This window comes from Symphodus melops (genome assembly GCF_947650265.1).
Source record: "Symphodus melops genome assembly, chromosome: 22".
In the NCBI taxonomy this organism is placed as follows: Eukaryota; Metazoa; Chordata; class Actinopteri; order Labriformes; family Labridae; genus Symphodus; species Symphodus melops.
Window position 1 is genome coordinate 16,394,371 of NC_136712.1, and position 27,192 is coordinate 16,421,562.

Genomic DNA, 27,192 nt, shown 5'->3' on the forward strand with positions numbered 1-27,192 from the left:
TCATGAGTCTTGACAGTCGAGTGAAGGGACTTGATCGGGGTTTTTGACAGTGAGGTTGTAGTATTGAACCCGACGTCAGTCCTTCCACTTAAAGTGTCCAAGGCGGTATCTTTAGAGTTGGATATTTTGAAAATTTTGCAACAGACTTTTTGTCTCGTCAGTGCAGAAAACCCAGAGCTCATAAAAGTTACCGACATGGCTGGTTCCTCCTTTAAGCTCCTCCTCAGGTCTTCATGTCCACTACAGCAGGGGACGTTGGGAGTCTCCTCGGTCGTCTCTTGACGGCCTCATTAGAGACTTACACTCACCACGTCCTCCACAGTTTATTCATTTGAGTAAAAGGAGGCGGCTCAATTCCAGGAGCAGCTTTTCAGACCATCAAACAATTGTTTGACTTTATGCAGCTGCTCAATAAGTTCAGCAGGAGCTCCGTTCTGGCCGAGCTTCTCTTTGATCTGCAGAGAAAACGAGATCGCACAGATGAACTACGTGATATTTAACAGGTTTCTGATTAGGTAAAAAGCATCACATTCATCCAGTTTAGCAGCCACGTTTGCGCTCAAAGATTTCTTGAAGCCTGATAACTGATTTCACACCTGTGGCTGAAAAAAAAAATCGACTGGAGCATTTTCAATGTGAACCTTTTTTTTGTCATTTGGACCCCAAAATATGCACAACATAAATGAATAAAAATAGCAAGATTGCGAGATATTGACCAAAAGGTTGGAAGCGAATCAAAATTTCACCCAGCGATCCCAAAAACTCCCCGCTGGATCACCAGTTAATTCAACTTTATTGCTCATTAAAGGTTTTTGCAGTTTTAAAAGGACAGAAAGCCACAGAGAAGCAAGAATCAGACGTACGTTACTACAGACAGAGGCATCTGAAGGGTGTGGAAGCTTGAACTAAACAATGCAGAAATCACACTTTAACCATACTGCATCCAAATATATATATGATGCATTCAGTTGTTCTTAACCTCCAGAAAACAAGTTTTATCCACAACATAGAAAATAAGAAGCTGGATTTTCTCCACATTTATTTACAGTTTTTGCCTTTAATGGATAGAACAGCTGAAGGGAGATGACGAGCAGCAAAGAGCCGAGGACTATAGCCTCTATAAATAACCACTACGTACCCGGCGCCTCGGACAGTTTTTAAATCTAAAACATCTGATCATCTAAAACTGATATAAAACAGCAGAGCACATTGTTTAAAGTTTTGAAGGACTGACCTCTGTGAAGTATCGCTGGATGAATTTGTAGAGCTCCCTGAGTGCTGCGGCTTCGTTGAACTCATTTTCATGTTTCTGAAATGAAAAAAAAAACAAAATCCATTTACAACTTTTTTTGCTACTTTTTGTTTTACAAATTAAAGAATCTAGAATGAAATGAAAATAACCTTCGACTCCTCCAGCAGAAAGGTCTTAAATTCGGAGGCAGTGATTCGTGGCTGGTCCCTGATCTGCTTGTAGTAAAACTTCACTTCCTGTTTGTACTTGGGGATGTCTTTGGCGTAGAGGAGCTTGTTGGTTGGAGCATACTGGAACACATCAATATCCAGCGTACGGTGTTGTTACTCATACTTTAAATTGTGACCACGTGTCATCAAACATTTTGGCACACTACCTTCCCCAGTTGGGTCTCGCTCAGAGAAAAAGAGTCCATGAAGGCCTGAGCGATGACTGACAGGCAGCAGTTCAAATTTGGCGTCGTCTCCATGTCGAAGACAAAGTGAGGATTTTTCAGGATGTTGATCCAGAAGCGCAGCGGCAAACTGTGACGGAGAAACCCAAAAAAGGTAACAGCACCACAACCCTTCATGAATCATATGTGTTCTGTTTGTGGAAATAGAAGTACCTGTTTGTCTTCCAGATGTGCAGGACATCTGGATCAGTGATCTTCATGTTGTCTGCCTGAGTGTCCAGAAAGTCAAAGAAAAACTTGATAGCGTGTGGGGCTCTGCAGTGCGGCATCCCCCAGATCGATCTGAACAGGTTCTCCACAAACGAGTGCACCGCCACCTTCAAGAGAAACAACAAGTCGCTCATTTTGGATTTCTTTAGGGATCAATTTTACTTTCTCCGACTGTTTGAAAACAGCAGGGCCTTTAAAAAGCAAACAAAAACAAATAAAGTCCTGATATTGGGAATTGTTGATTATTTAAAGAAGAAGACATACTTAATAATCCTGATTCACTCTGTTTTTGAACATGCTGCACACACACAAACAGGAAGTTATAGACCTGTACTGCTGGAGGGATGTCAAAGTAAGTGCATGAATGAGAGCCTTGCCTTCAGTGCCTTGCTCAAGAACACCTTGGCAGTGCCCAGGAAGTGAACTGACATCTCTCCAGCAACCCGTCTCAATGTCCACAACTTCCAATTTCCTTTTCTGGCCAAACCTTATTTCGTTAATCCATACTTTTATATGTGTAATGACAAAGTTGAATCTCATCTCACTAGATGGCGCTCAAACTTTTCCATAAACAGGAAGAACAGTCTAAGTTTCATATGAGGTTTGGAAAATGAAATTATGATGACCCTATATAGGGACTGCTTTAGGTCTACAATAAGCACTGAGCATGATCGCATGCTGTGTGGACACAGAGGAAGGATGCAATTTGATTTACTGTTATGTTGTAGGCACTGAGTCCAGCAGTATAAATAACCCTGTTAGAGTGAGAAGATGGTATCAGTTCTGCTTGTGTGAGTGACATGAGGCGTCGTGACAGCTTCCTCTTGCCTTGGTCGAGAGCAACTTTGTGAGGTGCACTTCCTTCAGTTTTAACTTCTTCCTCTCTGGATTCTTCCTCTGGTCCTCGTCGACATCCGGATCAATCTGGAAAAAAACAACATTTAATGAGTCCGCCTCAGGTCAGCCTTACTCAGTGTGGTGAAGAACAGTGACCATGAGAGTTCTGACTCGATTGGTGATTAACATCTGCAAATAGAAATTCCCTCTTACCAAATGGAAATATTTCCCTGAGAAGTTCTCGTCATCTAAAGGGGGAAAAAAAGATCAGACATTGATGGTTATTTACAATAAAATAATGAGCTTCCTCTTTAGCCAGACAACATTTTGTGTTAGTAGAGTTTCTTAACACCGTGAAATTTGATTTTTTTTTTTTTAGTGCCGATTTTTCTCGTTTTTGTTGTGAGTGTCGGAAAGATGAAAAAAAGCTAATAAGAGGAACTTGTGGTAGGATCACTTCGCCAGACAAGAACAGTATCCCCAGCTGGTTTTAAATTAATGTACCAGCTCCTGACTCGACCCATTTATAGTTCCTCATCTTCATCTGAAGATGAGGAACATTGACCTTTACTGTTCACTGTTTCTAAATGAACAATTCTGAATAGAAGACACAACTTCCGTTTTTTCCTCTGAATTTTAGAAACTAGCACAACGCGCATAGGTGTATCTCCTGTTTCAGAGTTCTCTCCTTTTGCTTCCAGTCACTATGCTACGCTAAGCTCCTCCCCTACTGGCTCCATTAATGATGCGACGCCTGCGAGCTAGTTGCGAGCTGCACTAATTTCACACTTGGTCTGCCTCATTCTCAACAATCACAAGACGACACCTTCCAATCATCGGTTTATTGAAGAGGATTTCTGGCCTCTCTCTTTTGCTCCTTCATTCCTGCACCAGTGCTGCACTCTTGCTTCAGCCTCACTACCACCTCAGCATCCACCTGTAGGCGCTGACTGGTTAAGATATTGTCCCATCACTCCTCAAAATTCTGCATGTAAATAAAATCTGTGAGGGGTGACGAGGTCGGAGCCTGGACACCAAACACAAACTATGGAATAAATGTAAACAATACAAACGTGACTGAGCGACTGTTGAGGGACTAACACGACTGGTGTTGCTCTTCTCATCTAAGTCCTGTTTGAGAAGCTCCTAGCTTCTTGGCTCTTACCCTTCAGACTCCCCTGTGGACTCAGAGGAGGATGAGTTTTTTTAGAAAGCACTTTGATTGTCGCTCCGTCAGGTACCTACAAAAGGAAACGAAAACCACAAACACGGTGAGAAAACAGTCATTTAATAAGACATAACTACCTTTGTCTGAATGTGATGCAGCTACTAAACAGCATGCTGTGATGGCGAACAAACCAACCAGGCCTGAACATTTCACACTGTTCAGCTGCAGAACCACCTTCCTTTCACATGAGTGTGTTAAGTTTCGACAACCACAAAACGGCGCAAAAGTAATGTCCTTAAGGGCCAAAGTGGTTAAAGGAAAATGTTCTTATATGAAATCACGAGCATGTTGGAATGAAGGTAAAAGAAAAAACTAAAGTCATATTTCTAATGTTTTTAAATTGAGCCTGAACATTTCAGAACACAGAGTTTTAGCACAACACCGTAAAGTGACATACTCCGTCATGTTTATGAAAAAACTATATTTAAATATTCAAGAAGAATAAATCTACAATGTTTGAAGTGGCTACATTATATCTATATATAGTTCACTGTGTTTTGTCTTCATCGCTCTTTCGTACTGTATCTAAAGGGAAACCACAGTCAGCCACAGACGACTGCAGACATTATGGTGTGTGCTTATTGTGTTGCTGTGCATGAATGATGGCAAGACGTTCACCTTCCCTACATTCTAAAGAAAACAAGGTTTTCTTAGAAGGGGGGTCTTCTCATGACCCCACTGGAATCTAAAGCATTTCTATCCGGATATGTGTTTTGCAACACATCAACATTTTCTCTTCTTTTCATCCTCGATCACACATCAAGCCTGACAAGAACTTCACTTCCTCTCCTACCAAAATGCTGTTGTTACGAACAGGAAATGAATCTTAATCTAACACATGCATTTCTCTGTTGCTGTTTTTTTTAAATGTGTCCCTGATTGTATCTGTTTTCAGAATATCAAAAGGAAGTATTTGCAGTTTTTATTTGCATTTTAAAAATACTTGCTGCAATCTGCAGAGAAAATGTCACATGAAGGCTTCAAAAGAAAACTAGCTGCCTACCATTTAGCAAGCAATAATGCAGGTTCAACGTGTTGACGTGGGCTGTTGGTCATCAGCGTCGAAGCGCTGTGACAGACGTCGTGTTTCGTCAGCCCTCACACCTCCAACAGAAGCATAGTACGGTAACTTTGTTTTTCCTCACCTCGTAGTGCTTCAGAGTGTTGAGCATCGTCACCTCCCCGATCACCTCAGAGCTCGCATCCACTTCTTCAAGAGGAACAAACGATCCGTCCTTCTCAAACTCTGGTGGTGACACAAAACATTCAAAAGACGTACGTACAGCAGCGCTGAGAGCGAAACACACTCAAGGAATGGCACATACTACACCATGACTGAATCTTTAAAAAGACTGTTATCTAATGATTTAAATACACAGCATACACAGGCTGGAGTGATGCTCACCGATACAAACGTCCCTCAACGGGGTGATGTAGGGGAAATTAAACTTGGCCTTGAAGGTGGACAGGATTTTCTCTTTGACCTGTTCTATTGAGTCACAGCTGAGAGCTTTCACATCCAGAGGCTCGCTGACCTCTCCATCACTGCCCACAGCGAACAGCACCTTCAGCTTCTGCAGACAACATACAGAAACATCATGTCAACATGTCATATCATCACCACACAACAAAGATTACACACTTATTGCAGGTTTCATGTCCTAGATTACAGACATTCTGAATGTCTACCTATTGTATGGGTAAATGTATCTTCAGCATCCGACCTTCAGCATTTCCTTTTTGCAGTTTTTTTCACACCAGCTCATGGGTGGACTGAGCAGTTAGGTGAGATATCGGTTTGTAAGATTAGATCAAAGTCAGGCTTCTGTGGCTTTGGTCAGGGTGGCAGGAGAATATGTAAATTGAAATGTCAGATATGAGTGAACACAGAGTGCTGAAGATGTAACAAAGTGTTAAAACAGGAGTGTGCAGCCAACCATTCAACGGATGAATCCACGCTGAAACTTTGTACACATGGGCGGTTTTTATGCAGGGTGTTAAAAACTACAAATGAACTTTAAAAGCCCTGTAAAATACAGTGTTTGCAGGTATCACATGAACATAACTGATGTTTGCCATGTGCATTAGTAGCTCTAAATGTCAAATATTGGAAACTTTAACTTTGAAAGATACACTACAGTAGATCTTCTTAGATCAGAAAGTCGACTAATGCCTTTGAAATATGAAACTTTTCCTCACAGCTGAGATTGAATACATCCAAATTAAAGTCCAAACATTTGATTAAAAGCATCGTGAGGCCCTGAAGCAAAAGTAAACTACTCCTTCACTAAACATCAGATAATCAAAGATTGTAATTGGTATACTGTAAGCATTGTTAAAATACTCAGAGCATTATAAAAAAGTAGATGTGCAGACGAGTATTTTTTTTCATTTGTTGTGTTTCTGTTTTGGATCAAGTGACAAAATGAGATGGCTGGTTATAGACACGTTGTAGGTGCAGTGATATAAATGGTTTATAGCCCTCTGACTACTCAAAGCGCTTTTACACTGCAGGTCACACTTACACACTATCTTGAATGAACAGAGGTCTTCCTCGTGATAATTATCAAAAGTAATGCTTGGTTTGTTTACCTTGTATTTCTTCTGATGTCATATTTGAAAGATGTGTGTTCATCTCAGGACATGTTGAACGTTTGACCCCCCCCCCCCCTCTGATCAGAAGTGTCTGAGGCATTCGAGCCAGTGTGTTGGCATACCTTCTTCCTCTCTCTGCTGTTGTTGTATTTCCTTGCACCTATGCGATGTGCAGATGTTGCTGAGCACTTTAATGGCCCAGTCTGCAACCTGACTGTTGACACATGACTGTTTAATGACTTTTCTCACACCTCTGGCACTACCTCAAACACCTCTGTACATGCACATGTAACTAGTTTCTAGAAGGTCAGCACTTTGTTTCTAAGGCTCTTTAACTGTTTACAGGTCTCTTTTAATCAGCACATGTTTTTCTCTCCTTCACAGGTTATGTACATTATGCTATATAAGTTTTAAGCCTAATGCCAATGCTAACTGCACAGGTTTAACCTGTAATTATATTTACTCTTAGTCACATAGGGGCTCCTAAATCTTGTTTGGGGGATTATTGTATACAGAGGGGAGGGGGGACAGCGGGTGTGTATTGTAACTAATGTCTTGTGTCCTGCCTGTCTGTATACTGCTACTGGATGCCTTGAATTTCCCTCGGATCAATAAAGTATCTATCTATCTATCTATCTATCTATCTATCTATCTATCTATCTATCTATCTATCTATCTATCTATCTATCTATCTATCTATCTATCTATCTATCTATCTATCTATCTATCTATCTATCTATCTATCTATCTATCGTATCTGCATATCACCAGCTGTTTGCAGAGCATTCTCAAACATCTGTTGCTCCAAACATTATGAGCAGAAACACATCAACTCTGCCAATCTGCCACCAGCACTCCTCAACACATCCAATCAGTGAATACTTTTGACAACATAAACTTGACTTCACCCCCCACATTTCATAATGGAATATGTGAAACAGTTCAACTGAATGCTCCTTGAACCCACATCTGAGTTCATACAGTAAATACTGAAATGAAACTGTGACATCAGCGTCTTCAGTCCTGCAGCTTCACTGTCACACCCACAGGCTACAAAGAAATCTGTTTCTCCAAGTCTTTAAAGAAAGTTCCTCAGAATGAAACATCATGCCTTTCCACTTCCTTGTATTTCAATAACATCTGAATTCATTATCATGAGATTACTCGTCAGTCCTTTTATAGAGATGCGTATTGGCCGAAGCTGGGCCATATGTGAGCTAAACTATGTGAACACTGCAACCTTCTATATGTATTTTATGAAAGGAAAGCGAGATTTCTCAAATTTGAGAAATGTAGTCGGCAGCCATTGTTGTATACTGGCTAGTGACATCATTCGGCTCTCCCACACTGTGTCCTTCTGTGAGTGTCCTCTGTTAAACCTTTTTAAAAGATGAACCTGATTGCAGTGTTAGCAAAGCAGATCAAAGTGAATGCAATGACAGAGGCGAGGAGGAACTAATACAATCTGTAGGATCTGTTGGGACCCTGGGCAAACATTCACTGGGGGCCCCCTACAACCAGCGTCCACTATTATTTTCACAGCAATAATGCACGCGACACATAGCAGGGCATTGAGAATGAGTGCTGTCAGATGGGGCCCCAGTAGGGAGGTTTCCTACTGTCAAAATGTGCACATTTTGCTTTAATTTACAGTTTGTCAGCTGTTGGGGCCCCAAGCAGTTGCCTGCCCCGCCTGTTGACAAGCAGCGCCTCTGTGTCTGTACGAAAACTGATCGCCAATGAGACGGACTAAAAAAAGAGAGAGGGATTTCTCATGTTTATATGCTAATAACCACAGAGCGGGGTTTCACTTTATATAAAAACCCCTGCTCATCAACCACACATCCAAACATAAGCACGTTCTTTTGTCTGCACACATCTAAAACTATAGTTCAGCAGTAGCTCTTTGATCATGATTATTAACCAGTCAGTCATTTATTTGACAACATTGATACAAAAAGAATTTATTGAACTTAAACACTCAACTCAACATTCAGAATAGTTAGCAAACAATTAGGAGAAACTGTTATCTGTGCAACACGGTGTGTTGAGCTAATCATTTCATCTCCACTATCTTGTTTTCAGGATCGTGAGAAGCTAATATTGAAACTTGATTACTCTAAAGATGTCTAAATGAACCCACAGACCTTTAACCACAGGGGCACAAAAAAAGACATTGCTTCTTTTAAAGGAGTCCTAGATTTGATATTTTCGCACTCATGAGACTTTTACAATTCTAATTTTCCATTCCTGCTTATATTGCCTTAAAGATAGGAAAGAGGCGTGTTTGCATTAAGTGTCATGAAGCTCTCTATCCGAGCAGCAGGGTGTGGTCAATGAAAGCGTGTTCCTACACTCTGTGGCTTTCATTAATGTGCTTTATCTGAGAAATGTTGAAATGCGCTACTTCCTTGAATCAGGGGCTTTTTGAAAGAGCTTGACTGTGTGTCACTGGTTCCTGAAGCAGGCTGAGTTGTTTTGTGAATTACACCAACAACTAAAGGGACTTTTTATTTTTCAGTTCATGTAAAATCTCTCCTCTCCTCTCAGGTCTAATAAGCTGTTGAGGTTTAGCAAAGTATTCAGTAAAAAAAGCTTGATACGAACATGGGCGTCGTCACAAACCGATATCACGTTATGGACCAACCCAAGCCTTTCTCAACGTTGTTGTTATACAACTCAACCCACCACTCTCTGCTACGACCGAGAATCTTTCACTCTCATTCTCAGTCTTAATGTTTCACACCGACATCATTTCTGCCAACAGGATTCGATAATTCTCAGTTTCACCAAGCTCCCCGCATGTGTCGATAAACAGCAGCTATGAAGCGGTTGCTTTTACTTGTGCTTGAAGATAAAAACACTGACTTTACTTCAACAAAATATGTGATCTAGATTTTTTTATCAGTGTGGTTTGAAAACTTTGCTCAGGAAATCAGTTTGGCACCTTGTGATGAAGCCCTGTCAGAATTTACGATGAGGTTTTCAAATACATGAAACAGGAAGTGGTTTAGTTCCAACTGCTGTTCCTGACAAGCTGCCTCTGTAATCTCTGTGGCTGCAAACCAACCAACACACAATGAGGAAGTTGTCTTATCGAGTTAACGCCAGACTCAGCTGTTCAAACACTCACAAGATCTGTTTGAGAAATTGAACTGTTAATATCCAAGTATGATTTTGACAATACAGATTGTGCATAATGAATAGCAGTGTTCTGTATGCTGAGCACGCAGTAAGTTCACGTTTGTACTTTGGAAAACAGAAGAAGGAATTGGGAAGTTTTCATGATGATTGAAGCACAGCTGGTCAAACTGCTGATCTAATGACACAGCGCCCCACTCAAAGGTCACATGTTATCTTCCTTTTCAACAAGAATAAGTCTCAGAGCTACCCAAAACATGGTGGCCGAACTGTTCAGTTGTGCATGTGAAAACATCTTTAATGATTCTTGTAGATTGATTAACATGAAATAAAGCACTCAACACATCATTTCCTTTTGTTTGGATTCCAGTCTTGTGTGGACAAATAATCCTCTTCAGTGTACAACAGGCCGGAGATGTGAATGTTTGTGTGTACGTACCAGGGAGGTGAAGTCTTGAGCCTGCCACAGCAGCCAGTCTTCACTGAGTGTGTAAAGAGCCTTCTCTGTCACACAGTCCACGGGTCCTTTAGCAGTCTGCTGCGTCAGCGCGCTCACCATCAGGAACAGGTGCTGACCAACCGTTTCCTGCACAAGATCACAAACGGAAACTCAGTGTGTCATAAAAAGACAAATGCTGTTAGAACTGTGAATTAAACTTTTGTTCAAAGTCCTTTTTCCTGTCTTTTACTCTTTTTCTATGATTTATTTTTGGGCTTTTTGTGACTTATTGTAGAGATAGGATAGTGGATAGAGATAGAAATCAAGAAGAAAGAGTGGGGATTGACATGTAGGATTCAAGCCCGGGCCTCCCGCGTAGCCTCTATTCATGGGACAAACGAAATAACCACAGCGCCCCCTGTCTTTTACTTTTATGTGCGACTTGTGGGGCTCCTGGAGCCGGCCTCAAGCAGACCTCAGACAAACTACGGGGTTTTGCACTTCAGCATTGCTTCTACACCGGAGGTTGCCACTTGGTCCTGGCCCGTCAGATACAAGCAAGAAGGCGACTCAAGTGTTTCGACTTATGTCATATTAAACACCCCATATTGACCTTGTTTTTCTTCAAGTTAGGATTTAGGATGGTTTGACTGTTAAAATTAACGTCTACAACTGTTAATATACTAACCAACTTCTTTTGTATTAACACAATTTACTTGTACATTAATGTGCAAAACTTCAGTTCAATTAGTGTCCGAAAAAATACTTTTAAAATTAAAATGCCAGAATAGATTACTTTTACTTCTACCAAAGTCATTTTATGGTGACAGGTGAGTGAGACCAAATAAGTTTAAAACCCAAACAGAATTCGTAAATATACAAAGATCTATGAAAAGGTACTGAACTGTTCCCATACGATACATCAGAACAGAGCCATGTGGAAGAAACTCCACTGTGTAAGTTATAACGATGACAAGAATAGATCCCCTGAATGTGTAGCTGTATAAAGTGTGTTACCATGGTAACCATGCACAACCATGGTGTTTCCTTTGGCAGGGGTGGTTGTGGGTTTTTTTTAAAATGGCTAAAGTAACAACTTATTTTCAAGGCTGATGGTAAAACATTGGTAGATATTGAAGATTAAAATAATCAAATGTCAATCACAGGAAACACATGCATAAAGGACAACATTCTGTCTATATTCTGTCTATACCTGTGCTTATCCAAACACACTCTTCACACAAACCCGGGTTAATTGCTGTTAAAGTTAATTCAGCAGCACAGTTTTTGGGGTCTTTAAGAAAAACAACAAATATTTATATTGGACTGACTGTATTCATTGCGAAGGATTGGTTTATGACTTGTTTAATAAAATGTCATCTTTTTTTTGTTTTCTTTGCTTGACAGAAAATATGCTTATACAACTGTAGTCTGAGAAAGAGCATGTTGGCTCAAAACATCACGTGTTCATAAATCCTTTAAATGGAGCTCCTTGGTGCGTGGATTTTTTTTTCCTTCTTCATAACTTCACTTCCTGTGTGAGATCTTCAAACAGATGTCTCTTCTGTTAAGAGACATCTTATTTTATTAATAGTCAAAAGGACTAACACTCGTGCTTTTCTACATGTACACCTGCTGATTTTGAGATCAGTCTTGGGTTCTCACTGACAGTTCTGTATCCTCTCTGTAGAGAACTGTGAAGCGTTTTTCACTGGGTTACTCAACAGAGTGAAATCAACACTGTTGCCTATATGACCTAAAAAAGAAAAAGAGACGATCAGGAAGTCTATTGCTGCCAAAGGGGTTTCTGAGGAAATGATTGACTAAAAGCTACCTTTTTTTTAGAAAAGCATTGTAGAGTGAGGAAGTGCATATAATATTAAAAACAAGGCCAGTGGGATTTTAGGCCTATGGCAAGGAATTCAGGACCTAAAAGAGATTCCTTTATAGTACTGATTATAAGTATGTACAAGAGACCCCATAAGGATTTGTATAGATATTAATTCGGTAATTGTTGAGTTATTAAGTTAATAAAGGAGTCTTGGCCAAATTGGGGACCATCCATTATTAATACCGCCAGCTGTCATTGGGCCAATCCCAGGTGTAAGTGAGCCGATCCAAGCTGCTATTGTGTGAGAGGCCGGGTACATCCTGGACTGAGTGACAGTTAAACATCAGTCTGACATACACAAGACAAGCAGCCACACTCATTTTCACACCTACAGGCAATGTAGAGTCACCAATTATAATTATTATATATTTAGTGTAGCTATAACAGTTGGCTTCACAATCACTTCAGGTCTTAGAGAAACCAAAGAGCACAAGAGACATAAAAACATCTGACCCTGAGATAGCCGTACAGGCAGATGGACATCCAGTTGGTCAGCAGTTTCTCCACGGTGGACTCGGTACGTCGAAGAAGCAACTTGGGCTGAGTGTTACTGTTCTGATTCATCAGAGCCTTCAGCAGAGCCTCCATCACATCCGTCAGGTACGACAAGTTGTTGTGGAGCACAACAGTCAGTAGTGATGCCAACACACACCTAAGTGAGCAAATAGAGTTAAGGAGACAAGAGCATGCACGGACATGATACAGTCTGTGAGTTTATTCATATGAAACACACATCAGCAGAAGCTATAGGGATAGGTATAATGAACTGAACATGTAAAACACAAAGAACGGACTTGTCTTTGATGGTGAAGCTCTTCTGCTCCTCCAGAGCGTGCACCATGGATGTGAGGAAGAGCTGGTCCTGGATCAGCCTGGATAAACCCCTGCATGACTCATCAAGTTGAACCTTCACCGTGTCCTTATTTTAAGGTCAGACACAGCAACATATCACTAACAGAGATACAACGTGGTACCGACGTCCACGACAGCTGGAGTCACACCTTACCTGACTGATGTCTTTGATACACAATTTCATCAACGATTCATTCTGAAAAACAAGAACAGAAAGGAAGTGTTGTTTATCTGGCAGTGATGATGTAATATGTCAAAATAAATATTTACTATCTTTAAAGCTCACTGGTACCTCAGGAAAGAAGATTCTGGAGGCAAAGTGTTTGTAATCCAGGAAAGGAATGGCTCCAACATTTTCCATCAGGTCATCTCGCTCGCACTGCAGCTCCACAAAACCTGTGGAGGACATTCACGTTAAGATTCATGGATTACAGATCTATTCAGGAGAGAATACTCGAAACACCTTTGCAATGTTTTGCAAGAAAAAAATTACAAGGGACTAAAAAGATTATAAGCATACTGTTTCAGTGTCAGGTAAAAGAAACTTTCTGAAGCAATCATAAACTAAACGCATCGGCGCATGCTGAGAGCTGATCTATCTATCTATCTGTCTGTACATACACATACTGTATATATGTGTAAATATATAACTATAACTAACTAATCTATATCTATCTATCTATGGATAATACATAATATATTACATACATATACACAGAAAACTTTATCTATCTAGCTATCTATTTATATACATATATGTCTATACATATATACACATACACATGTATATATCTTAGATACAGATATATCAGGTTATATACATACATACACCAACCCACACCCATATGTCTATATGGATATAGATTCGTGACCCGCCTATGAAATAAATCACATACAGATCACATACATACAAACATATACATATACTGCAAACATATACAAACATATATATATATATATATATATATATATATATATATATATATATATATATATATATATATATATATATATAAACACACATACACACGTGCATATATACCCTTATCTATAATCATAAATAAATCATCTATATCTATATATAGCCCTGGATTCATATAAAAACATACATAAATATATGCATATATAAACACATATATAACCATTATCTTTCTATCTATCTATCTATCTATCTATCTATCAAAATATATAATGTATTACATACATACACAGACATATATCGACCAATATCTATATACCCTTCTATGAAATATATTATGTACAGATCACATGCATACACATATACACACACACTTACATATATTTGTATATATACATACATATATAAACATACATATACACACACGTATATATACATACATACTGTATACAAACACATACACACAACATTATCTATATATAAAAAAATACATTATATGAACACACATGTATAGATACACCCACAAACTTCTTTCTATATCTAGCCCTGGATTCATTACCCTTCTATAAAATATATTATGTATAGATCACATACATATACATATATAAATACATATATTTGTATATATACGTACATATATGAACACACAAACATGCATAACTTTATCATCTATCTATCTATCTATCTATCTATAATATATAAAATATTACATACGTACACATATATACACAACACACACACACCTATCCATCTATCTACTAATAATATATTACATACATACATATATACATTTAATATACAAACATACACAGTATATATGCACAAAGTGTGTGTGTGTGTGTGTGTATATATATATATATATATATATATATATATATATATATATATATATATATATATATATATATATGGATTCATGACCCTTCTATGAAATATATTACATACAAATCACATACATACACATATATACATACATATATAAACACACATACACATGTGTATATACTGTATAACCTGATCTATTATCATATATACATACAAACACATATATAACATTATCTATCTATCTATACTATATAAAATATTATATATATGTGCATACATACATACATCTTTCTAGGTCTATATAGAGCCCTACATGGATTCATGACCCTTCTATGACATAATACATACAGATCACATAAATACTTATATATATATATATATATATATATATATATATATATATATATATATATATATATATATATATATATATATATATATATATATATATCATATATATATATATATATATATATATATCACACCCTTCTATGACATAACACATACAGATCACATAAATACTTGGATTGGCTTGATGGGTACTTCTTGTGTAACTTGTGGTCAAGCAGCTCCCACAACAGCTCAATATGGTTGAGATCTGCTGACTGCGCTGGCCACTCCATAATAGATAAAATATCAGCTGCCTGCTTCTTCCCTAAATAGTTCTTACATAATTTGAATGTGTGCTTTGGGTCATTGTCCTGTTGTAGGATGAAATTGGCTCCAATCAAGCACTGTCCACAGGGTATGGCGTGGCGTTGCAAAATGGAGTGATAGCCTTCCTTATTGAAAATCCCTTTTACCTTGTACAAATCTCCCACTTTACCAGCACCAAAGCCACCCCAGACCATCACATGACCTCCACCATGCTTAAAAGATGGCGTCAGGCACTCTTATAGCATCTTTTCAGTTGTTCTGCGTCTCAAAGTTCTTCTGTGTGATCCAAACACCTCAAACTTAGATTTGTCTGTCCATAACACTTCTTTCAGATCTTCCTCTATCCACTGTCTGTGTGCTTTTGCCGATATTAATCATTTCCTTTCATTGGCCAGTCTCAGATATGGCTTTTTCTTTGCCACTCTGCCCTGAAGGCCAGCATCCCGGAGTCGCCTTTTCACTGTAAACATTGACACTGGCGTTTTGCAGGTACTATAATGAAGCTGCCAATTGAGGACCTGTAAGGTGTCTATTTCTCAGACTAGAGACTCTTATGTACTTGTCTTCTTGCTCAGTAGTGCAGTTGGGCCTCCCCTTCTCTTTCTACTCTGGTTAGAGCCTGTTTGTGCTGTTCTCTGAAGGGAGTAGTACACACCATTGTAGGAAATCTTCAGTTTCTCTGCAATTTCTCACATAGAATAGCCTTCATTTCTAAGAACAAGTATAGACTGTCGAGTTTCACATGAAAGTTCTCTTTTTCTGGCCATTTTGAGAGTTTAATCGAACCCACAAATGTTATGCTCCACATACTCAACTAGCTCAAAGGAAGGTCAGTTGTATAGCTTCTCTAACCAGCCTAACTGTTTTCAGCTGTGCTAACATAATTGCATAAGGGTTTTCTAATAATCCATTAGCCTTCTAACGCAATTAGCAAACACAATGCACCATTAGATCACCAGAGTGAAGGTTGCTGGAAATGAGCCTCTATACATCTATGTAGATATTTCATTACTACTATTTCATTACTACTTTACATTAAACTAGACATTTGCAGCTAGAATAGTCATTTACCACATTAACAATGTATAGAGTGTATTTCTGATTAGTTCAATGTTATCTCCATTGAAAAAAACTGTGCTTTTCTTTCAAAAATAAGAACATCTCTCAGTGACCCCAGACTTTTGAACGGTAGTGTGTGTGTGCATATACACACACACACACACACACACACACACACACACACACACACACACACACACACACACACCTTTATCTATCTATCTCATATAATATATTACATACACAAATCTATCTATATAGAGCCCTGGATTCATGACAGACAGACAGACAGACAGACAGACAGACAGACAGACAGACAGACAGGTAAGACAGGTAGCTAGGTAGCTAGGTAGCTATGGAGATGTGTTTCAGAGATGATTTCCTCAGGGTTTGGGAGATTGTTTTTTTTCACCCTTATTATTGTATGAAGCTCCAATGATCAGTCCTACCAACAATTACTTTATAATGCTGCACCACCAGAAATTCTTAATTTTTATGCTATGCCACAGATGCACTGTAGAAACTTGCGACTGACCTTGTCGAATGTCGTTCCTGATGTCGAGCTCCAGGTCTTCGATAACCCTGTTCATCTTTTCAGTGAACTTCTTTTGTTTGCTTCGGTAGATGATCACAACAGCTGGAAGACAAAACCAAACAGTCAGATCCACTTTATTTCTAAGGAGGAAGATAATTATTGTAAGTTTAGATTAGTTTGTGTTTTCTTAAAGGAGCACTATGTAACTCTGACACCTAGCGGTTAAAATGAGCACTGCAGATCCAAATTCAAAATATTGGAGAGAGCTGTCTCCTCCCACTCCGTCCTCCCTCGAGGTGATGTGCATGTCCTCCTATATTTTGGATACAGCAGAAACAGTTCCAAATTCTGATACTAACCTCGACTGTTTTTTTCCAATTAACCTCTCAGAACTAAATTCGATTATTTCTGTGTCTAAACCATCAACCTGTCTTTTAGAGCCAATCCCAACCAAGCTGTTTAAGGAAGTCTTTCCCCGAGTTAGCAGCTCCATACTAGATATGATCAATTTATCTCTAGCGGCAGGTTATGTACCCCAGTCATTTAAAGTAGCTGTAATTGAACCGCTCTTTAAAAAGCCTACTCTTGATTCAGGAACTGTAGCTAACTATAGACTAACCTTCCTTTTATCTCCAAGATCTTAGAGAAAGTGGTAGCTAATCAGTTGTGTGATTTTCTCCACAACAACAGCTTGTTTGAGGAGTTCCAGTTGGGATTTAGAGCCTACCATAGCACTGAGACTGCACTAGTTAGAGTAACACATGATCTTCTGTTAACCTCAGACAGGGGACTTCTATCTGTGCTTGTCCTGTTAGATCTTAGTGCTGCTTTTGACACAATTGACCATCAGATTCTGTTACAGAGACTAGAACAATTGCTTGGAGTTACAGGGACTGCTTTAAGTTGGTTTAGATCCTATTTATCAGACAGATCTCAGTTTGTACATGTTCATGATGAGTCCTCTATGTACACCAAAGTTAGCCATGGAGTGCCTCAAGGATCAGTGCTTGGTCCGATTCTATTTACATTATATATGCTTCCTCTAGGTAGTATTATGAGAAAACACTCCATAAACGTTCATTGCTATGAAGACGATACTCAGCTCTACATAGCAATGAAGCCAGAAGACACCAACCAGCTTCGTAAACTAGAAGCCTGCCTCAAGGACATCAGGACCTGGATGACCAGAAACTTCTTACTGCTCATCTCAGACAAGACTGAAGTTATAGTGATTGGACCTAAGAACCTTAGAGAGACTTTCTCTGTCGATATGACGGCCCTTAGTAGTATTAGCGTAGCCTCTAGTACCACTGTTAGGAACCTAGGAGTTCTGTTTGATCAGGATATGTCCTTTGATTCATACATTAAACAAATTTCAAGGACAGCTTATTTTCACCTTCGTAATATCTCTAAGATCAGGAAGATCCTGTCACAAAATGATGCTGAAAAATTAGTTCATGCATTTGATACCTCCAGGTTGGATTACTGTAATTCTATTTTAGCAGGGTGCTATGGTAAATCTCTAAAGACCCTTCAACTCGTTCAAAACGCTGCAGCTCATGTTCTGACTAGAACTAGGAAAAGGGACCACATTACTCCTGTATTGGCTTCTCTCCATTGGCTCCCTATAAAATCTAGAATAGAATTTAAAATCCTTCTGCTCACTTACAAAGCTCTAAACGGTCAGGCACCATCCTATCTTAAAGAGTTAATTGTACCATACTATCCGACAAGAACATTAAGTTCCCAGAATGCAGGCCTGCTCGTGGTGCCTATAGTCTCTAAAAGTACTATGGGAGGTAGAGCCTTTAGTTATCAGGCACCGCTCCTTTGGAATCGTCTACCAGTCGGGGTCCGGGAGGCAGACACACAAGGTACTTTTAAGAATAGACTTAAAACTTTTCTTTTTGATAAATCTTATAGTTAGGGCTGGCTTAGGACCAGCTCATAGTTATGCTGCTATAGGCGTAGACTACCGGGGGAACTGGCACCAGGATCTCTTATCTCTCTCTCTCCTTTCTCTCCCAGCTTTCATATGTTATTACTGCTTGTCACTATCTTTATATTCTAACCTCTCCTTTTTCTGGGAGCTCCTGAGCTCTCTTAGGTTCCTTGAGCTCTCTTAGGTTCCTTGGGACTGTTGGTGAGGATGGCCTGCCCAAACAACCCCCCCCCCCCCCCCCCCCCCCCCTACGAGGATGGCCTGCCTAGAAACCCTAAACCTATCCTATTCTTCTTTCTGCATCTTGTCCCATCTCCCCCATCCCATTTTCAAGCCCAGCACAGTTTAGCAGATGGCTGTTCCGTCATGTGCCCGGGTCTGCTGAAGATTTCTGCAAGTTTTTTCTTGCCACGCTATTACGGATTCAGCTGGGCTCTTGTATATAGCCATAAGTAAGGTCCTTTACCTGCCGTATGCCAAACCAAGAGGCGTCCAAAATAGCTGTGGCTTGCCTTAAACCTGCCTACCATCTCTTCTCCAAACAAAAATGAACAATTCCTGACCCAAATCTAAACTTCGAATAATATTAACGCTCAAAGTGGAATAAGTTGGAAGCATGTATAGCACCTCTCTAGTCTTCTGACTCCTTAAAGTGCTTTTAAGCAACTTGGCGTTAAGTGTCTTGCCCAAGGACACATTGGACACCGTCTCCTGTAGCAGCAGGAGACGGGGATCAAATCCCTGACCTTTTGTTTAAGAGACGACAGACTGTACCAACTGAGCCACAGCCGCCCCGGAGAAGGAGGACATACTGGCTGCTGCACATTGTTGTCAAAGAAGCCAGCACTTCAACCCAGCAGCTTTCTTAATGTCTGACGATATATCAAGGTCATTTTATGATTGAATTCAGTAGACATCTTACATATTGCTCCTTTAAGGCTGGTATTGGACCAAAATAGTCAGCCACACTGTGTACTCACCAACAATAATGCAAGGAATCAGCAGGAAGAAAAGCAGCATCAGAAGGTAGAGATTGAACATAGATTTAAGAGTTACTGTTTTGTCTCCATACTGTATCTGTGATAAAGACATAATCACAATGTATTTGAAATATACTTCTGCAGACTTAAACATGAATGTGACATTCACATTTTATTTATTGATTGAATTGACCAGCTTGGGGTGATACAGTGCGACTTAAAGTTTTACCTCTAACTCCTGGTATGTTGTAATGAGAGTGTTTTGGATCTCACAGGTGAAAAAATCACTCTCAATCTCCTGCATGACACAGTGGTGTTGTCTTCCTTCATCAATGCCCCACACAGACAACTCTGCTTTGCTCATCTCAAGTTTGTCTGCCTTTTTCTGGAACAAAAACAAAGACATGAGCCTCTTTTAAACTGTTGATTTCCTAGTTTAAAACCGCCAAAATTACCTGTATGGTGATGAGCACATCGTCCCCTGTCCTTATAGAAGAGAAGCTTGTAAACTCAGGGTCTGGATAGTAGGTTATTGTTGTGGCACAGTTCAAGGTTTCATTTGCTACTTTCAGAGACAAATTGCTCAAAAAAGTCCGGTGAATGTTTTCAGCTGCAGGCGAGTTATAGGTGAGATTCTGAAGAGCCTGTCGAAAGATATTCTGCATTAGGTTACAGTATAAACTGTGCACGTTATAAACACTTGTTAACTAAGCAATGTAATGTTACATCATGATATAAGTTCACTACTAATGGAATATTACAGGGAAGCTCATTGTGCTTTACACTGATGATATAAACAGGAATACAAGAAACAAGCACTTCAACAATCATGAGCCACACAGACATCTAATATACAAAAGCACACATCATATAGCAAATAAACTAACGGATCTAGTCCTTGGTACGACTAACAGATCTTCACTTAATGACCTGAAAGCCCATGTAGTCTGTGAGCAAGTCAAAAATATACTTGGGTGCTGAAACATTATGTACTTTAAGGACTAATAAAAGGATTCTGAAGGTGATTCTGTATATTACAGGGAGTCAATGGAGATGGAGGACGGGAGTTATATATTCTAATTATCCTGGCTGTTGAATTTGGAATAAGGTGGAGATCACATACTGACGGCCAAGGTTTCTTTGTAAAGTGACCATCAGAAGCAACAAATTCCATTCATCCACATTTCTATGCTGCTGACAAAGTAGCTGGAGCAACCTAGGGTGACATCGGACACATGGCTGCACTGGGGATCGAACCCAAAGGTAGGGTTGAGAGATGACCAACTCTCAACCAGTTAGGGAGCGGCTGTGGCTCAGTTAAATTAGACAGCATGATATGATGTGACGTGATTAATGTAAATGACTATACAAAGGCACATAGTATTTGTCCACAGACCTGGTCGGACCTGTAGCTGGGAAGTCGGACTTCCTGCAGGACTTTGCTGTGTTTGATGGCTTCCACAAGCTCCAGGAGAGATCCCATTAATGTGATCTTTCTTTTTCCACTATGAGACACAGAGCAGCAAACAAGAAAGATTGATGAAGTGCACAATGGATACCAGGGCAGGTTGATGGTTTTCAAACAGACATCTGTCGCTTCTATGTATATCTGGGTTTCCAAAATATTATTAAAATGGTTCCTTAAAGATAGAATTTTTACTATAGACAGACCGGTCCGAAGTTATAAATGTTCAGTCGCTACTATAAGGGTATATAGCAGATATATGGCCATTTTTGTGTATATTTTTTGTTTATATGTGTCACTGTTACTTATCACCTAAAAAAACAACAACAACTTGTATTACATAAAAAGACTTTTTTTGGGTGAGTATTGTTAAAATGTTGAAATTTCCACAAGAAAGCTGTTTCGTTGGAGAACACTGTTTTCTAAGACCTTTGTGTTGTGACATTGGTGCAAAAAAGGACTCATCTCATCTCTCACATGGCCCTTAGAATTGTCATACATGTATTTTAACACGTCATGTTTGTTCTTGTGTTCAGAGGAAGAAGTGGAACTTTCATTAGCTAACACTATAAAGGGGAAGTCTGTTCTGGGAAGTGGCTCTTTCCCCATATAATGACCCTCAACCTATAACTGTCACTCAATTACTGACAGTGTTTCCAAGAATAAATATATTTTGAAGTATTAACAAAACTGTGGGGAGTATTTGTAGTGTTACAAGAAACAGTGTCACATGGTTTGAATCACCTTTCAAAAACATTTCTTGAAATATTTAAATTCACCACGTCAACGTTTTGTGTACAAAGCCGGTGTCTGTGAGCCCGTAGAAGGGTCACCAAAAATCTCACAGGTTAGACATTGTCTGCTTCAAGTCAATGCATCACTTTTTTAATATGGAGGGCTCAGGAACTAAGGTTGGCTGTCTTGAAAAACTCTCATACCTGAGCCAAGTGCTTGTGGGTGAAATACTTGTGCAGGATGGTGCTGATCGGTAAGTGATACTGGCGCTGCCATGGCAACTACCATCTGGGAGGAGAAGGCATACTTTGACAACGCCTTTATTTTCTGCACTGGGAATGCGAAAGGTCAGATTTTCACCAGTGTTGTCCCAAACAGGAAACCTGACCAAAGAACAGAAAGTATCAGAGAGAGAAAATAAGTCATTACTCTGACTTTGACTATTTGACTGCATGGAAAACTTTTTTCAATTATCTTAAGAACTAAAATCACAAGAAGCATTGCACCAAAATCTGCCACACCTGTTTTAACGGAAGAAGCTTGTGTCTACAGATTGCTTCCATCCAAATAAAAATGATACTTCTACTAAATAACAAATCTTTTTATTCACTATAGTCTGAAAACAGCTCAGCATGTGTGAAAAATCTTTTGAATTGTCATATGACATTATACAGTTATTGAAATAACTCACTCTCGTGGTGTGCAGTCCATGTCTCCCTGGATCCTCACTCTGGTCACAGAACTGAGGTTAAAACCCTTTACCACTGCTTTGTTTCTGCCATAGAAGGACACAACACTGGGAGTGATGGAGGAGATCTGTGGTCTCTGAAAGTAAATGTACAGTACACTAGATTATTATCACCATTTGTGGATGAGGTGAAAAACAAAGTTTGAGAATTACGGTTCACTCACTGAGAAGTTCATCCATGATTCCATCAACTGGCAAACACTGTCCTGCAGGAGAAGGTGAGGTAAAACATTCAGAGAGGTTTCCATGACATGAACTGTAAAGGGTTTAAACTAAGTTCAAAATCATTAAATGGTACAAGAAGGAAGTTTAAGGAAATACAAAATTCACCATTCATTTATTGTCTTTTTTTTTAGTATTATGTTTTGCATTTATGTTTATTTAGTGGTTTAAAATGTGCAACTTTGTGCAAAATCTGGTTCGATAGCATATATTCTAATGCATATAAGTATAAGCCATGTTTGTGCTTTTTGCATGTAACATTTTCTATTCTGTTCTATTGTATTTCATCTCTGTTCCTGATCAAATTCAAGGTGTAAACAGTTAATACAAAATAAAAGCCAAACCTTTAGGAGTCTAAACAATACCATAAAGGTCAATCAATTTGTCTCTCTTGTCTTGCTATTTTTTTTCTTTTAGCAATCGTGAACTAAATATCTCATGTTTAACATCTGTTACTTTCCATTTAAGCTCACATGGGGGTTAAATTAGCACTATAATGGTGCTACTGCATTGATGTTCTAATTCAGCACTGGACAAAGCATCTACAACATGAGGTCTGGAAAATCCATTGTTATAAAAGTAAATAAAAATATCAATAATTACATTTCCTACTCCTTCCTTTGCCCAGGAACATCTGTTTGCGGTCCAGCCACACCCAGCATCAATGCACTGCCGACACCTGAAGACAGAACAGTTTATGTAGTTTTCTTCTGGTCAGGGGAAAATATCATTGTTTGGGTTAAAACTCCAGTATAAGCTAACCTGATCTTTGAACAACACACAACAGGTTTCTCCTGAACTCGTTCGTTTCATTTTTCCAACACAGCTCTAACAGGGTCTGATCTTCCTGATGCTGTACAGGGCCACTTGAAAGGTTTGTGTCGGGGCAATTAACCATGACAGCTAGGGTTCAGGCAGACTCTGTGGGAATGAGTTTGGTTGGTCCAAGCTAGATATTGATTTGTGGTTGCATTGAGAGGAACCAGGATGCCAAAGAGCTTAGTCTTTAATTGGTTGAGTTGAAGGTGAAGTTCATTAATTCATTTAGACATATCAGCAAGGCAAGACAAAATTCTTTCTGAGACTGTAAAGTCATCTGTCAGGAATGACACTAAGAGATGTCTATCATCAGCATACAATAGTTAAAGAAACCATGAAGTGGATATTTACACCAATTGTAGATTGAGAAGAGAAGGGGGCCGAGTACTGAACCTTGAGGCACTCCTATTGATCATTTGTGCGCACATGATGGATGTTGAACCTCAGCAAAGATTTCTAAGGAGGCTAGTCTGTGAACCGCTGTCTTATTCAATTATAGAATTTATCCTTGCCTCAGACAAACCAAAATACAACAGGAAATCCCCAACATTTGAAGGAAAAACATTGTTTTTCAGACTTCCTCTTTAGATAGCTCATCTTGAGGAAACTATGTATGTGGTCCATCATTTTGTGCTTCATTTCAGATAGAAAAATAGGAACTTTAGCTATTATTTAATATTCCTTATTGTCTATTAAGATTTGTAGAAAATGAATAATAGACTTACAAAACTTTTTCTTTTTTTTTTACCATTAAATAAATAAATAAATAATTATCACAATAATAGACTTACAAAACAGACGTAGGTTGTCCCCTAATCTTGGTGCAGTTGCGAAGGTTTAGCCGTTCCAACAGTTCTGTCGTTCCAAGTCTAACCTTGAGTTCAATAGGCAGTCCTGTTAAACAAAAAAAATAATACAGTAAATATTTACCGGTTTTTAAATTTCATGAAAACCGTGAAGGTCCTTGATTTGAAATATATCAATTCACTGGTTTATTAATAAAAATCTATTACCTTCAGCAGGAAGTGTAGTATTTTCAAGGATGAAGGTGCATTGTGGGAAATGTAGTTGAGGGTTGTTCATTTTAAAATGTTCTCTTGAACTTGTGGAGAATTGACAGGTGAAGTTAGAAAGCGCACTGGTGCCAGCCGACAGATGCATCTGGATGGTAAGTGTGATCTGAGGAAAGTCCGGATATGAGAGTAAGAAAGATGAACTCAATGTTTCATCCAAACAGCAGCTGTACTTGCTTAAAGTTTCACCTCTTCTCTGAAATGATTTTTTTTGGGGACAAATCTTTCAGAGTGGAGGTGAAACTAACTAAATCCAGTGTCTTTTGGATTATACTTCAAATTATCATGATCCAGACCACTGAGAACCTTCAATGAAAACTGATGATAGTTCAAATATGAACCTGCACCTGTCCAATGTTTTCCTGTTTAAGTTTGTATGAAACCATCTTCTGTTGAGAATCATCAGGAATGGACAGCCAGTCTGAGTCTTTGCAGTCATCTTCAAACGTACAGCTAGGAGGTGAAAACATGTTTTTAACAAGTGTTTATTTGCATGAAGACGTCAGCTGCAGATGATTTTTCTCTGACCTTCTTTGAGAGCTGCACCAAACACAGTATGGATCCTGTGCAGACCAACAGTTCTGCAATGTTTTGTATGTGCTGCACTTTGACACTGGAACACGATTTATCTATTAAAAAGAAAACACACAACACAAAGCAACACTTTATAACACAGCATGCTTAATGTAAACAAAGGTACCACAAACATATCCAGAAAAGAAGTCGTCCTACCTGGTTTTGAAATGGCACGTACACATGTTTAAGATCGACCTGATCGAGATGTAATGTCTGAAACACTTTGCGGTCATCACTGGTTTTGTAGAGCACTCTGGAACATGTAGTTTTGTGGTTGTTGTCCACAGCAAGCTGAAAATGAACGTGCAGCCTTGTTATATTTCTGTGAGACTGAGCTGCTCTGCTGACAGATACACCTGCAAAGTTATTTGCAGCTGCAGCTAATGGTTGTGGTCATTCTTTAGCGGTGCAGTTGCATTTCTGTCCGTGTCCGTGGTTCAAGCCTCTTGTCATGTCAACCTGCGAGCTGATGACCAAAACCATAATGGAAAACCTTGGATGCACTTTGTTGTCCTCTAACACCACTAAAAGCTCAGTTTAACCATGCATTCATGCGTTCTCAGGACAAACAAAGTCTTCACTTAACAGCTCCTTAACAACAACTTGAAATCTGAGAGAAGATTTTACCCGCCATGCAGAGCAGATAGAGGTAAAGTAATAATATGCAGAAACATGGCAGACCAAGTTAAATGGGGACTTGATGCATAAAAAGTATTGTCTTAGTTCCAGTCGTGCATATTACATGAATTATAATTATTATTTTTAATCAATCATCATTTGTAATTAGTTTTATGGTATTAGGTGCTCGCTGTTGCTCGACACATAGATTGCTCTGTGCGTCATAATTTGGCCTCATCTTTCCACACAGATTGGTAACGCTAACCCTTGGCTGTTGCCTGACCACCATAAAGCCTCTGGGAGAGATGGAACACTTGTGGGTACTTCATGGTTTGCAATAACAGAGGATTTCTGTGTGTGAACACGAGTGAAGGATTGTCAGTTGGGTTTATATGCATGTTTCTTATAGACTAAAAAATACATAGAAATAGTTTCATCACAGGAAAAAGAATTGTGGAGTTGTGTTTGTTTTTTTGTAGGTCAGTCCAGATGTGTTTGCTCACCACCTTATTTGCCTCTATGAAGGTGTATTCTCTGATTGGCCCACTGCCCAACAAAACTGTAGTATTGCTTAATATGTAAATTATGTAATCTGAAACTTGTTTTTTTTTTGCATTGGGCCTCTTCAGACTCCCCTCGTCCACAGTCTATGACTCTAGCATGTCGCTAATTGTCTTACGTCTCACTTGCATCTTTCCTTTGTATATTTCCTGCATCTCTTTGCATGATTGAACCTGTTGATCTATTCATTGTTTTACTGTCCTATCTTGCTGCTGGTATTTTTTTCCACTCTTATTCTGGTAAAGTGTGACAGGAAGTGATTTCAAATTATGTAAAGAGGAAAAGTGCAAACTGCTTACACGCTCGGTTAGTGTGGTTTGAACCGCTCCACTCAGCCATGCACACTGCCACTCTACTTATCCTGACAGGGCTGGGTGATGTTTCACAACAGATCTGGGCCAACATGGTTAAAGACTGATACACTGCGTTATGTTCTGTGATACTGATACTTAGTGTTGTTTACATCAGTAGGTAGAGCAGACACCGCCGCTGTTTGGAAGGCATAATAAAGCCTGACCATGGAAGTTGTCAAACTGGAGATGTTGACTCCAACTAACTT

At 39.2% G+C, this 27,192-nt stretch overlaps 1 protein-coding gene across 6 annotated transcripts in view; it reads right to left on the bottom strand.

Annotated features, from left to right (window-relative positions):
- Positions 1–112: 112 nt before the first annotated feature.
- The window catches only part of plxnc1 (plexin C1), a 65,820-nt gene continuing 38,740 nt past the window's right edge, over positions 113–27,192 (bottom strand). For all 6 annotated transcript variants that reach the window (XM_079335576.1, XM_079335575.1, XM_079335572.1 and 3 more), the window contains 29 exons: positions 25,611–25,745; positions 25,407–25,507; positions 25,226–25,331; positions 24,819–24,984; positions 24,597–24,699; positions 23,590–23,665; positions 22,929–22,970; positions 22,708–22,841; positions 22,220–22,399; positions 21,213–21,321; positions 20,272–20,460; positions 20,046–20,201; positions 19,817–19,913; positions 16,895–16,996; positions 13,192–13,295; positions 13,054–13,095; positions 12,842–12,966; positions 12,501–12,699; positions 10,157–10,303; positions 5,387–5,555; positions 5,127–5,227; positions 3,919–3,994; positions 2,967–3,001; positions 2,745–2,840; positions 1,860–2,023; positions 1,629–1,776; positions 1,402–1,542; positions 1,235–1,309; positions 113–455 (listed from right to left, as the gene is read on the bottom strand). In XM_079335576.1, the coding sequence (XP_079191702.1) occupies positions 351–455; positions 1,235–1,309; positions 1,402–1,542; positions 1,629–1,776; positions 1,860–2,023; positions 2,745–2,840; positions 2,967–3,001; positions 3,919–3,994; positions 5,127–5,227; positions 5,387–5,555; positions 10,157–10,303; positions 12,501–12,699; positions 12,842–12,966; positions 13,054–13,095; positions 13,192–13,295; positions 16,895–16,996; positions 19,817–19,913; positions 20,046–20,201; positions 20,272–20,460; positions 21,213–21,321; positions 22,220–22,399; positions 22,708–22,841; positions 22,929–22,970; positions 23,590–23,665; positions 24,597–24,699; positions 24,819–24,984; positions 25,226–25,331; positions 25,407–25,507; positions 25,611–25,745 (3,423 nt within the window). In that variant the 3' untranslated portion in view covers positions 113–350. The remainder of the gene's footprint in view (positions 456–1,234; positions 1,310–1,401; positions 1,543–1,628; positions 1,777–1,859; positions 2,024–2,744; positions 2,841–2,966; positions 3,002–3,918; positions 3,995–5,126; positions 5,228–5,386; positions 5,556–10,156; positions 10,304–12,500; positions 12,700–12,841; positions 12,967–13,053; positions 13,096–13,191; positions 13,296–16,894; positions 16,997–19,816; positions 19,914–20,045; positions 20,202–20,271; positions 20,461–21,212; positions 21,322–22,219; positions 22,400–22,707; positions 22,842–22,928; positions 22,971–23,589; positions 23,666–24,596; positions 24,700–24,818; positions 24,985–25,225; positions 25,332–25,406; positions 25,508–25,610; positions 25,746–27,192) is intronic.